We start from the raw sequence: 13420 nt of genomic DNA, 5'->3' as shown, positions 1-13420 counted from the left end.
GTGTTGCTATTTCTCACATTACTTATTTCATTTTCTTTCATATCTTTTTAGCTCATTTTTTCTCTCATTTCTTGTTTCATTTCTTCCATTCTTTTTTCCCATTACTTTCCCTTTTATTTTTGAATATTTTATACTATTTTTATTTTATATTTATTTTATCTTATTTTATTTATTTAATTTTTAGACTAGACGTAGGGTATTTTCAAACCAGTATAAACCTCAAGTCATCGTGTGTAAGACCATATCCGATCATATGCATGATATACACGCAATCAAGTAGTTTAGTAGTCGGCCAATTTCGAAACCGACAAGTAGTATTTGTAGATTCATTGTTTGTGATACAAACATGATGAATCATAATACTATTTCTTTATTTCTCATTTTCTTATTCTTTTAGTAATACTAACATTTTATTTTTCATTTCAGATTTTGTTTAACTAACTTGTTAACTTTGAATCTATGTAAGGTGTGGAGTGTGGGCGTGTCGGTAGAGTTCTTTTGTAATTTGATTTATTTATATAGTAACTTGTTTAGCACGTGTGCATATTTTATTCGATGTAGATGCATTTGTTCTTCATATCTGCATATAACTAATTTGTTCGTTGTTCTAAATTATTTATTCACTTTGTAGATTAAATTATTCAGTAATATTGATTCATTTGTTCGATATATACTACATGTTTTATTGTTTATTCTGTATAATTAAATGTTCGCACGGTTTATTATTTTTGTTCGTTGTGCATAATTATTTGTTCGTAACGTTCAATTTTTTATTCATAAAAATTATTATTAGTTCATATTATTAAAATATTTGTTCGTGTTATTTAGAATTTATTTTTTAATATTTGAAAATAATTTTAAAAAATATCATGCAAATATAAATAAGTGTTGTCTTGTTTTGGAGGTCTTATCAAAAAAAGATAATGGTGCAATCTAAATTTAATCTGAATATCTGGTTTAATAGTTATAATTTTTTTTAGTCTTGAGTTTGCATGGATGTGCATGATGTCATCATTTTGTCACATCTGCATGCATGCGCAGATACTCTTCCCTACTAGCTGCGCAGATTCTCTTTCGTACTAGCTGGCAACTCTTCGTGTGGAAACAATCAGCGCTCGTGGACAAAATTCTAACAGGCCTAAGATGCGGCCCAACACATCGGTAGTATCGGAGAGAAATTAATTACCCGTGCTTCAGGTGATAGGTGGCGGAACTATCGCTTCAAGCGATGTATAGCTGCGCCCTTGATGTGGTCCGTTACGAGAAGTCGTCTTCAGCGTCAGGTTCAGAGCGTCATGTTCCTGACCAGGAGACCATTGCTCGATTTCGGCCTGGCACTGCAGCATAGCCCTGACTCGTATCAGTCCGTCACTTGCAGAACAAGCCCATTAAAGCAAACTGCTGCTGTTCCATGGGCTCATGACGGTCCATGACGCTATGTATGTATGGGCTGCTTACCTTCAACCGCGGGCCTACTAACAACCAACTCAAAATTGGGCTTATTCTTTTGGGCCTATAGGTTCTGTTCCCCGACCACGCCCAAATCACCTCGGCCGCATGGTGTCCGCGAGCGCAAGCAGCAGAGTGGCACTGGCACGTCGACGACCGCAACGCACGACCTACACACGCGGCCGGCGGACATGCCGCGCAGGGGCGGCCACGCCGCGCAGGGGCGGCCACGGGGGGGGCCTGGCCCTTCCCAAATTTATATTGAATATTTAAATTTTTATATAAATTAGTATGGTTGGCCTCCTCTAATAATGAAAAAATAAATTCCTAACTCCACCCCTATGCCGCGGACTCCCTACACGAAAATTGCAGGGCCAAGCTGCCCCTCGAGTTGCCGTGCTTACATGTCTGGCTCATTGCCCCCTGCCCGCGAATGGCTCGCCGCACCGCACCGCGACACCGAATGATTGTGCCATCTCCGCATGGGGAGACGAGAAAAAGGAGGCACCACTCGGCGTGTCTATTCATCGCGCGCGGGTGCGAGAGCTCCTGTCGCAGAAGGAAGAGAGGAAGAAGAACCCACCGCTACTGTTCATCTTCCTTGCGGAGACGAGCGCGCCGGTGAGGGGTGGGAGGTGGGGGAGCAGCCGCCGGCGGCCGGGGTGGTGGTGGGCGGCGGCGGAAATTTAGAGTTTCGGGTTGCCGGGACTTCCAATGGCCGGCGGCCGTAGAAGAGGGGGCCGGTGGCGGCGGAGGACCGGCGGCGGCGGCGGTTCGGCTGGCGGAGGACGCGGCGGCGCGAGAGCGCCGCCGGCCGGGCGGGGCCGGACAACCAGTGGGCGGCGGGCGGCGCGGTGACGGGATCGGTTAGTGTGGCGGCGGAGGCGGAGGCGGCGGACGACGGCAGGGGCGCGAAGCCTCTGTGATTGGATGAAATCCAATAGCAGAAGGCGACGAATAGACGTCCCCGCGCCGCTGCCGCTGCCGCGCGGGATGGAGCACGCAAAGTCTCCGGCGGCTCCCACCACCCACAGCCACACCACCGCCTGACGCAAGGAGGTCAGCCGCTGAGCCACGCGCGCGCCCGCTCCCACCCAGACGGGGAGTGATCTATCGATCAACCGGTCGATGGATGGGGCGGGGGTGGGGGACCTCAAGGCTCACCCACAGGCCACATCGCTCCTCGGCTCTCGTTGCTGCTCCGCTGCATCATGGCGCGGGGGCCGGGCAGTATCATGCCTGCACATACGGTACAACATCGCCCGACACCCGTCGTGTAGGCTCTGCATCGCGATAGCATCCGGCCCAGCCACTTGGATACGCTAAATTAGCTTAGAGCTAAGGCTATCCGCACTCGTGGTCTTCTATATTCATCCTCTAAATAAAATATTTTTGTCTAGTCATCAAAATTCTCTTCTTTGTATTCAGTTTTTCTGCGCTCGTCGTGCTCAATATCTCATACTCTACATTCCGGTCATCTACGTTTTCTACTCAAATCTATCTCACCCACCCCTTCTACACTCACCGACAAGTGGGACCCAACCCCAACCACTCCTCACGTCTCTTTCTCTCTCTCCTCCCTGCTTGTCCGCCGCACCAGTGGGCCGGCTCGCCGCCGCTTGTCCTCCGCCGCACCAGTGGGCAAGCTCGCCGCCGCGGCGGCGCATTGGGCGGGGCTGCGGCGCGGCGCCCCTTCCCTGCCGGGCGGAGCTCCGCCGCGGCCCCCGGCGGCGCGGTGGGGGGATCTCTGCCGCGGACCCCGACGAGCCGCTTCTCCGCCTGCGCGAGCACCCTGCCGCGTGGTGCCCATGGCGCTCGCCCGTGCAGGGGCCATGGCGGCGGGCCTCGCGGGCGGATCCGGGTGCGCGTCGAAGCTCAGCTCGGCGGGGCTGTCGGCGGCGCGTTCGACCAGACGCGGCGGGGCGGGCGAGTTCGACCCGGCGCGGCTCGAGCTCCGCCCCCTGCGGTCGTGGCGGGGGAGGACCGCCCCCTGCTCGAGCTCCGTCCCTTGCTCCACGGCGGGGGAGGACCGGTGGCGAGCAGCGGCGGGGCTCGGAGGCGGAGGCGGCGGCGGCCATGGTGGCGGACGGCGGCCCTCCAACGGCGGCGGCTCGGTGGCCGGCTCGTGAGCGGCGGGGCTCGGAGGTGGAGGCGGCGGCGGCCCCCACCAGATCCGCGAGGCCGGCTCGCGCGCAGGGGCTGCGGCGCACAGGGCCTCGAGCTGCGGGCGGCCCTCTCTCTCTCGCCTGCTTGACCGACCAGCTCGAGCTCGATGCCGTCCCCGCCTCCCTCTCTCCCTCCGACGAGCTCGAGGTCGGCCCTCCCCAACGCGGATCTGGCGCGGGCAGCGGCGGTCGCCCCTCCTCCTTCTCGCCTACATCCACGCGCCGGAGGTCCGCCGCGCCGGCTGCTCCGGAGTCCTTGATGGAACTGGACGCTCGCCGGCTGGTGGTTGCGATGGCGCGCAGGTCGCGGGCCCCGCGCCACGTCGGAGCGTCCAGTTCCTCCTCTTCCTTCGCTGCATTTGGCGTGTGAACGCCGATCCGGAACGATACCGTTCCTTGTACCGTTGCCCGCTGCAGCAGTTTTTACGTTAAACTCGTACTGAAAGATAGGTACCGGACGGGGAAGCGTATCCACTAAGGACAGCCTAACCAGCAAGCTAGCTAACGAACTACGCCCCCCGGGCCCTGGCTTCTGATCGTAAACTCGACATGGCCGATCGAGTACGCAGCGGGCAGCCTACCCGTCGAGTGATCAGCGTGCGTGATGTGATGATGGCCAGGGAACGAATACACGGGACAGGCGACGGCCGGGCGCAGGCTGACAGTGATGTGCTTTCGTGTGGTCTCATTCTCGGCGTATCTGCAGGCAGCGCGCCACGCCGTGCCAGTCTATCAGTCGAGCCGTCAATCCTCGCGGTGGTAGACCACTGGTTGCACAGCTCTTCGCTGCTGGTGTCTCCTCCAGCTATCACTTGTCTCTTGATCAGCTCAGGCCAGTTCATCAAAGGACAAGAGATTTGGCAGTACTAACCCAAGGGTTAACGCTGCTTCATTGCCGCATCATCTTTCAGACGGTTTCAGTTAATTAATACCCCTTGATCGACACGCACAGGATTGCGCAGCACGTTCAGAACTTTATGAACGATCGGTCACTTTGTTCAGAGTTTCAGACATGCGTCCGGAGTTAAGCTGCCACTACGGCGTACTTGCCGGAGTAGTGGCACGTACACAAAGTGCAAGGCCGTGCAGCCTCTTGATCACTTCCGAACACTGCGTGCTGTAGGGGCTCACACTGGCACACCACTGAAGCCTAAAGGTGAAGGGCGGAGTACTGAGCACGCGGCAGCGATCGAGACTGACTGACCGGCTGAGAGAGCCTGAGACTGCCCCCCGGCGGCAACCAGCGCAGGGAAATGGATGTGGCCGGGGAAAAAGCTACGAGGAGCAGGGAACGCAAAAGCGAAAGCTTCGTTCTTCACGGTGGCCAGCGCGCTGGGGATCGAGGAGGAGATCTGCATTGGCCTCGCCCTTTTGCGAGCTTGTCCTTGAGAGCTACCGCAAGCGCGCCGCATTTGTGGTGTTCTCTTCTCCTGCTCCCCTGCTTGTGCTTTGCGCTTTGCGCTTGCGCCGCGGGCAGGCGGACAGGCCACGACCAGGCCCCTTTCTTTCTCTTGCACCTATGCAAAAGGGCGCGTAGACGACTACTGCCGACAGCAGAAGGCGGAAGCGAGCATCTGGCAAAGCAGAGGCAGGCCGGCCACGCCCGCGCAAAGCAGAGGAGATGATGATGGACATGGACGGACGCCTGCTGCGTCGGTTCGTTTGGGCCTTCCGTTTGGCAACGAGATGGACTAGGCAAAGGTGCTAATCAGAATATCAGAACTAATTTCTCTTTTAGTTCCATGGTCTCCTTATTCTAATTGCACACGCCTTTTTTTTGTTCACAAAAAAGGTTCAGAAGTTATAGTACATGCCAGGACAGTGCGAATGATGAGGCCGCAATTCTATCTAGTAGTTTAGATCTCTTGCAACGCTGGAAGTGGTTGCAGGCGATTATTCATCAAAAAAAATTTGACATGCGGGGAAAACCGCCCCCACGGCATTGTATTTAAAGAAGACTTTCTCACACAAGTCAAAAAAATCCCCGAATCCCTGTCCCCACCCCACCTGTATATAGGGGTCCGTCGTCTTGTGAATTATGTCGAACCACACAATATGTTTTGGAAATGAGAACATGCGAGGGGATTTTTTTTTTTTTGAGAACGGGGAGTCGAACTCCCGACGGCAGGTACCACCTTCAGCTTCGCTACCGCTGCGCTACGCGCACGTCCTCACAAGCGATTATTCATCAAAGTTCAGATAAAAATGTATCTAGCAATTGGTTGGACTGTTGGAGGATGGAAGCTTAGAGTGCAGCGCATATAAGAGCAAGGCCAATAAGCTTGGCTATAAGCCAAGTCCATGTCATCTTGAGACAACACAAGAGACAAGCCATACAACAGCTTGGCTGTTAGTTTGGCTGTGCAATTAATACTCGTATATTTAAATCACTGCAGTGCATCTGGACCTGGTGGTCAACACTAAACACATCTATGTAGCCACCTGTGTTGCTGGCGACATTCACAGGTCCATGGACATGTTCACAAGTAAATGAAACAGGTTGTCGACTGAAACAATAAGCAACGATATTGTTCCTTGGTAAAATATAATGGCTCTTACAACCAAGTTCATATCATCAGATAGACCAAGGACGACCCACACAAACTAAAAAGCTTAATGTATAAAACATGGTCTGCAGTGCAACTGAAACTTGATCAACAAAAGAAGGCTACTACCATGAGCAGCTATTACACTAATGACTTGGTAATAAATCTAGCATCCATCGTTTATCAATTTATTTAGCCATATCTCTTTATGACCAGCAGTCGTTGATGATATTCAGGTCTTCAGGAAGAACCCCCATCAGGAACCTGTAGGCAGAACTCCACGATTACTAGGAGCACTAATTACATACTGACTGCACGCTACTTATAGGTGCTGCAATATAAGTACTAATGTATATGGGAAAATAACAATAATGTATTACACAAATTATGTCCAAAATATAAGTCCACAAAATTCATACCCGATTCTTTTTAAGAACTGCCATTTGCATCTGTAAAAGAGAAAAACATGATGTCAGCAAAGTACAATAAAGTTATGTTACAAAATATCAGTTTACAGAATTAATACCTAATTCAGTTTTGCCAAATATACTCTCCCTCACACATCTCATAAATGCCAAGTGCTCAACTCTGACATCATCAGCCATTGCACTTGTATCTTTCATACTGAGTGCTCTGTACGTCTCCAGCATAGCTGACTTAGCATTTTCTTTAGCTGCAAGGTGGTTAAGTCTAGCTGATTCAAGCTTCTCGCTTGAAACGTGTTTCTGGGTTTCCAACATCTTTTCTCGACTTTCATTTGTGCCCTGAAGTTTTGTAAGCTGATGTAGCACATCATCCATCTGAGAAAGGCACTTCTTGGCCTCTTTCTTTGCCTCTTTCTTTGCCTTTTTGTTGCCTATTGGACGATCTTCAGATTGTGCCAAAGAGGGAGTGAGCTCTCCTACACTCCCCTCAATATCCAAATTCCTTTTATTTGACTGCGCCCCTTCCTCTAGTTGCACTTGCCACTTTGGTTCATCACATAGAATTTTCCAACAATGCTTGAACGTAAATGGACCATCTTTGTATTCCTCATAGATAGCTTCAGCCTTCTCCATTATCTGGTCATCAGAATGACCACTAGGCCAAATTGATATAGCCTCTTTCCATGAGCTGCAGAACCAAGTGACTTTTTTCTTAATTTTTTGGAAGTGATCCTTCAATTGCTTTGCTGTTCTTCTTCTACTTTTAGGGGTGGTACTATTATACTCATTAGCAACATCTCCCCAGTACCGATCAGTCTTCTTGGCGTTGCCATTGATTGGATCGTTTGAATTGTTCAACCATGCACCCACCTACAGTGCGAGCAAGTTTAGTGTTGTTAGCCATGCAAGACATACATGAATATACAAAACAAATACATAATGCAACTCACCAAGCGCACTTCCTCCGGCTTCATCCATTTTAGCCGTATGTCAATCCTAGCACCATTTCCGTCATCCTTATCATTGTCTAAATTGATCAAGGGCTCAGGTTGAGACGCAGAAACTGACACTGCTGGGCTCCCTTTCCCTCTATTTCCATCAGTTAAATGTGGTGGGATCGGCTGGGGAAGTGGTTGATCCATGGGTGATTGAAATAGCTTAGGAAACCACCAGGTGGGCGATTATCCACACCCCTGCAGCTAGATAAATAAATCTATATGACTATAACAACTTAAAAAGTGATGAAGTCAACTAAAACTGGAATACTCATTCAGTGAAAAACATGATTTCTTTCATATGTGTTTAGGAATTTAGGATAAATATTTCTAGATACTAACAAGATCTATAATCTAAAGACTAGAATCTATCAACTAGTAACGAGAGGATCTCTCAACTTTTCACTAATCCATCTGATAGAAAAATAAAGATGCAAAGATGTGCGCAGGAGGTACTTGCCATTCCTTTGGATCAGAGTTGATGTCATCTTTCTGGACTGGTTGGGAAGATGGCTGCTCCCTTTCCGTAAAGAACATGGCACCCACATGGTAGAACTGGTTAGCAGAGAAGAAGGCAAAGGAGTTGTTGCTATCGGCAAAAGCATCTTGGTTAGTGTTCCTTACCTAACAGCCTGCTTACCACAGCTAGGCGCAGGCCACCACGACATAGCTTGCTGGGGCACCGGCGGCCCGCACCACCAAGGGCCGGGAGCTGCAGACCCCATCGGGGTGTTCATAGAAGCTGGTGGCGCAGGGAAACACCCAGGCCCGGAGGACCCTGGTGGTGCTGCGGGCGGCATGGGGATGGACGGAGAGGAACTTGGAAAGGCCTGAGGCGGCGGCGCCATCTCTCTCTTCGACCGGCGAGACATCCAATTCCAAGGCTAGGGTTACGATAGATGGAATCGCCGCGGGAGAGAGCGTGCTCGGGGAAAATCGCAGTGGGAGGGAGAAAACACAGGTGAGGCGCACGGGATCGAGAAAGAAGGAAAGGGGCCCACGAACCGCCTCCGTAATCGACGAGTTCGGCGCTTAATCGGCTCTGCAGCATTGTTTCTCGCGCTGGAGCTCGGCGCAAGATCTGACGCCAAGCTCATTCTCTCTCTTCTTTTCTCTTTCATCCACGTATGATTTTGCTGAGGTGTCTTGGCTACAAGCCAAGCTGACATGGCTTATTGTACCTGCTCTAATCAGTTGGGCTATGGTCCTGTCGTTGCTGGCAATGCATATATCTAGCATGAATTCAGCCGCCAGAAACAAAAGCAGGCGAAGCCAAGCCGGGACAGAGCGAATGATGAGGCAGGCAGGCAGCCTTTTCTGTCCCTGGACCTGCCATGTACTCCTCCGATTGCAGTTGCAGTAGCCGGAGCCGACGAGCTGAGACCGTCCCCTAATGGCGTGGAAAGATGGCTAAGCTTTGGTCTCTTCTGGTAATCTGGTCGCAGATCGACGCCGCTGCGAAGGAAGAGCTTTGAGAAAAGAGGGGGGAGCAGCGAAAGGAAAGGCGGCTTGGAATGTTCTCCGGGCCTCTTCTGCCGGCGCTTTGGCGCCACCGCGCCGCTCCGGCGAGACCCTGGCTGGGGGCCTCCGGCGTGGCCCGTCGCGCCTTTTCAGGGAGCCGCCCCGCCCATATGGTCGCCATGTGCGTGGCCGTGGCGTATCAAATCTGACCTGGGAATGGGAGGAGACCTGGGTTATCGGACGATAGAATATACAGCTCGACGTTGGATATGATTCAATCCAACTGGCAAACAAAACGGCGGATTAGATTGGAGTTGCGTTGGTGCTGCTCCTGCTGAAATCTTGTCTGCGTAAAATGAAGTAGCAAATGATACTACACAAAACAGGACGCTTGGTTCGAAGAATGAGATCGTGAACTGTCGATCGGATCGTAGTTTTCAGTATTGACACATCTCTAACTGAGCAACGTGTCAAATAAAAGTTCTATTTTCCAGAGTTTCTGGAAACTCCCAAGCCCGTCAGCAATGCATTCAGAGCTAAAGGTGAGCTTATTAGTTTCCATGACAAGTTTTCAGTTTTCACGCCAGATCGCGCCTCATGACACAGTCCAGGAACTTATGACAAAAAACGAAAGGCTCGCGTCGCACCCGATCTTCACACTGAAGACACCGCCACTCCATTCCAGCGACCGCACTGTCGAAACCTTTATTCCTCCCTGCTGTCCATCCTTTTGGCTTCCTTCCAAGCCTGTGCTCTTCACATGGGCTCCTTCACTCCTACATCGGTCTATGCATGGTGCGTGATGGATCGCCCTAGATGCATATGCATTGCAGCATTGGAGTGGATGAATGTCCACAACCACAAGTCTTCTGATACATCCCGGAGGCCTTTATCATGGATCTCTCTCATCTCTCGGTTGCGAGAGCGCGCCTTCTGCTCCGCTTTGACCGGAGAGAGGCAAGGAGGAGAACTACCTGCCGTGTGTACAACAGGCCATGTTCTTCAGATACGATGCGTAACTGTCACCTGCACAAGGGTGGCCTGGCGTTGCTAAAATGAATGAAAAGGTCTATGCGCGCTGCAGATTTGTCTGACGTCCTCCGCCTGCGTTTCAGCTCTGAAACCTTGTAAGTTTCTCATACAAATCCTTGCCCATGATATTTTTTTTTGGAATCAAATTGCCCATGATATTCAGCACAACCTCTCCCCGCTCTCATATCACTACTGCAAGTCACACATTTCCTATACCAGGGAAACATAAGGCCATCTTTTGTTTAAAAAAAAATGGAAACCATGAAGCATGAGAACAAATCCCCCACTCCCATTTTTTATTGGCTCTGCACATCGAGGGTCTCCGAAACAGCTGAAACTTAAGACCAATCCTTCTTCTTCTTTTTTAAGTGAAAGATAACGACGAATAAGACGAAGCAAGAGAGAACGAGATCTTTTCAGCCAGAGGATCGACGCCGCGGAGATACCCGGCGCTGCAAACTGCAAACCTGCAAGATCGGTTGAGCGTGGTAGATGACGCATGGATCGAGCGCAGAGATACCCTCCAGTCCTGGCTGGCTCCCTCCCCCTGCCACTGCCTGCGGACCCTGCGCGCTGCGCTGTGAGCGATAGGGAGGGATTGCGAACAAGCACGCGGGTCCAAGAGTGCCGGACACGGGTATCCACGCGTTGCCGGGCGGCAATGCCTCCGTCCGGGGAGAAGAAACAGCACGTACGGCGTCTCGTTGCGAATGGAGGAGATCTTTGGGGCCGGGGGTCTCCGAGTCCGAGTGCAGCCCGTGCTACTGAGAAATGACCGTGGAGAACTGCAGTTCCTTCGCCGCGCTACAAGGCGACTGATGAATCGGCTGGCCACGCCGCGGCCGCATCCTCCTCTTTTTTTTTCTCCTCGAATTATCAAGCAATCAAGCCGAGGGCAGCCCACGGTTCGGCAAAATCGAATTGTTTTTTTAAGCATCTAGAGCAATGAGGAATTATATAAGAACTCGGTTGGACACCCACGTTGACCACACACTCAACATAGATGAGCTACCAAGAAATCCGAAGATGCGCCCGCCGAGATTTACACGCGCCGTGCGCGCACACCACACACCTGTACGCACGCACGCACCCCATTCCCATACAGGGAAAATCCCCAATGCCATACCCGACGATCCTAAATTGGGAATCGAACCTGAGCGGGTGGCCTCCACGACGGGAGGGCGCACCACTGCGCAGCAGGCGTGTTGGTAAAATCAAATCTTGTGGGTGGAAAACCGAATCGAGCACACTACAGCATTCGAGTTCTCGTTGCGAGAAAGCAAAATCGAACTCCAAATTCTGTTCGACTTCCGCGACAATTCGCCACAAGCGGAGCGACCGGCAAACAAAAGGCAACCGTCCTTGCCGCTGATATTTTTCTCTCCAAAATCGATGCTGACACTGAAGCTGCCCTGAAGCCATGGTCAGTCGGACTAGCGGAGGCGGCCGGAGGCCCGGTGGGTTATTTGGGGGCGATAGAGCCGTCGTCTCAGCGATCACACCAGCCTTGAGCCCTTCAACGCCAGTGCCATCGACATCGTATCACCTGCACTCCTGCAGGCGGGACGTGGTGACATGATCCGCGCCACAGGTCAAGCTCCTTGGGTCGTCGCCTGAGGAAATCATGGAGAAGAGGATGCTACTCTATCAGCCGCCGGACTGACGAAACGTGGGCACACAGGAAATGCTCTGTATTTCTATGAAATGTACTGTACACTCACTCACAAAAAAAATGAAATGCACTGTGTACGCCACCGAATGACAATGCTTGGGTTGTCGTCCAGCGTATGCGCACCCAGACAAACAAAACATACACGTCCAGCTGGCAGCTGATCGGCCGACAACATGCAATCAAATTCACATTTTTGGCTCGAGCAAGGCTCACGAGCACAGCGTGTCCCGTGGACAGTTCCAGACGAGCTGGTGTCACCCGTGCGGTCGTGCTCGATCCCAACGCGACGCCGGCGACCCGGCTCCGGTTCTTGCCCAGAGGGGCATACATGTCATTTGGCAGCACGGGGCCTTGCAGGCTCCCCGTCGCAGAAGCGAGCACCAGGAACGAGTCACTCTCCCAGGCGTGAGACAGGGCAATCCAGATCAATTTGGCGCGCCCCGTATGGTCTGATCGTATCTACCGGGGCGTCACGACGGGGGGCGTTCTGGTAAATCCGCTTGCGGGTCTAGCCGGCATGGCGACCGGCGAGGTGTTGACCACTGTCCTCTTCAACAGGGGACGGGACGGGAGTACGGGACGCCGCCGTGGGCGCAGGTCAAAACGGGATTCGGGGGGTAGTACGGGCAACGGCGGCGTCCCGTTCTCCTCCGCACAGAGATTTTATACTCCGTCGCGTCCCGGCAAACTCTCTGTTCACCGGACGCCGCGCTGCTTGTTTCCTTTCGGAGAAGGCACGTGATGCGTGCACATGAATTTTGCAGCAACTTTCACTTCACAGTTCGCACGGGCCATGGCCATCGATCCATCGCGTCGTGCCATGTCTAGCGTTAGCCACGTGCCACACTGGCGTAATACTGGACGGAAGCAATGAAATTACCAAAAGAGATGGACGGGGTAAAAGAGACAATATCCTTATCTTATCATATGAGAATACTGCCCGATCAAAGAAAAGGACATAGAGGCGTGGCAGCGTGGGGATCACCTCAAAGGCAGCAGACTTGTTAGTTGTTACTAGCACACAACTGGTGTCCGACACGAGCTCGTATGGTTTTAATAATAGGAGAAAAGCTCCATTCCAATGATGAAATAAAAAGGTTGTTGCCCATTTGCACGAGAACAATGTGAGAGAATAATCTTTTGGATGTGATACTAACAAGTAGAATACGTTTACAATCATTTGTGGAATTGTGGTCAAAGAGAATAACGGTCACGAAATCCCTGGGTGATCTAGCACTAAATTTTGAAAGATGTTAATGGTCTGCCCAGTTAGTGAGGCTTTATGTCAATATTTTTTTTCTTTCATAATGCTACGGCTCAGACGTTCGATATTTGTTCATCGGCGGATGTTCAACACATGTTGCAACAAAATACATGAGGTTTGTAATTGAACTACCATGGTAATACGGGCCTCATGTTAAAGCTGGGGCTCGGCAGGAAATCAGCTAAAGTACACACATCGCATTTGGTCTCTCTTTTTTTTAAAAAAAAAACAATAGGTGAGTAACCAGATCAAGCGCAATAATAATTTGAGGGTAGTAAAGTTCTCTTTTAACCGCATCAACATCTCAAGCAAGAGATGGCCAATTTGTTGCGTGTTGGGTCTCTGAGCCGTCGAGGACACATGCTGCCAACAGAGCTTGCGCGAGGTCCAAATTGATCTCACCGACAGGTA

General features: G+C 51.3%; 1 protein-coding gene across 1 annotated transcript; it reads right to left on the bottom strand.

The window, feature by feature from the left end:
• Window positions 1-6589: 6589 nt before the first annotated feature.
• LOC120695541 (glutathione S-transferase T3-like) lies at window positions 6590-7727 on the bottom strand. The gene is made up of 3 exons (XM_039978760.1): window positions 7536-7727; window positions 6687-7455; window positions 6590-6609 (listed from the first exon to the last, which is right to left on the bottom strand). The coding sequence occupies exons 1-3, from the start codon at window positions 7725-7727 to the stop codon at window positions 6590-6592; spliced, it is 981 nt and encodes a 326-aa protein (XP_039834694.1).
• Between the last annotated feature and the right edge of the window lie 5693 nt (window positions 7728-13420).

Source organism: Panicum virgatum, chromosome 2K, assembly GCF_016808335.1.
Source record: "Panicum virgatum strain AP13 chromosome 2K, P.virgatum_v5, whole genome shotgun sequence".
Classification (NCBI taxonomy): Eukaryota; Viridiplantae; Streptophyta; class Magnoliopsida; order Poales; family Poaceae; genus Panicum; species Panicum virgatum.
This window is presented reverse-complemented; position numbering and strand designations above follow the sequence as displayed.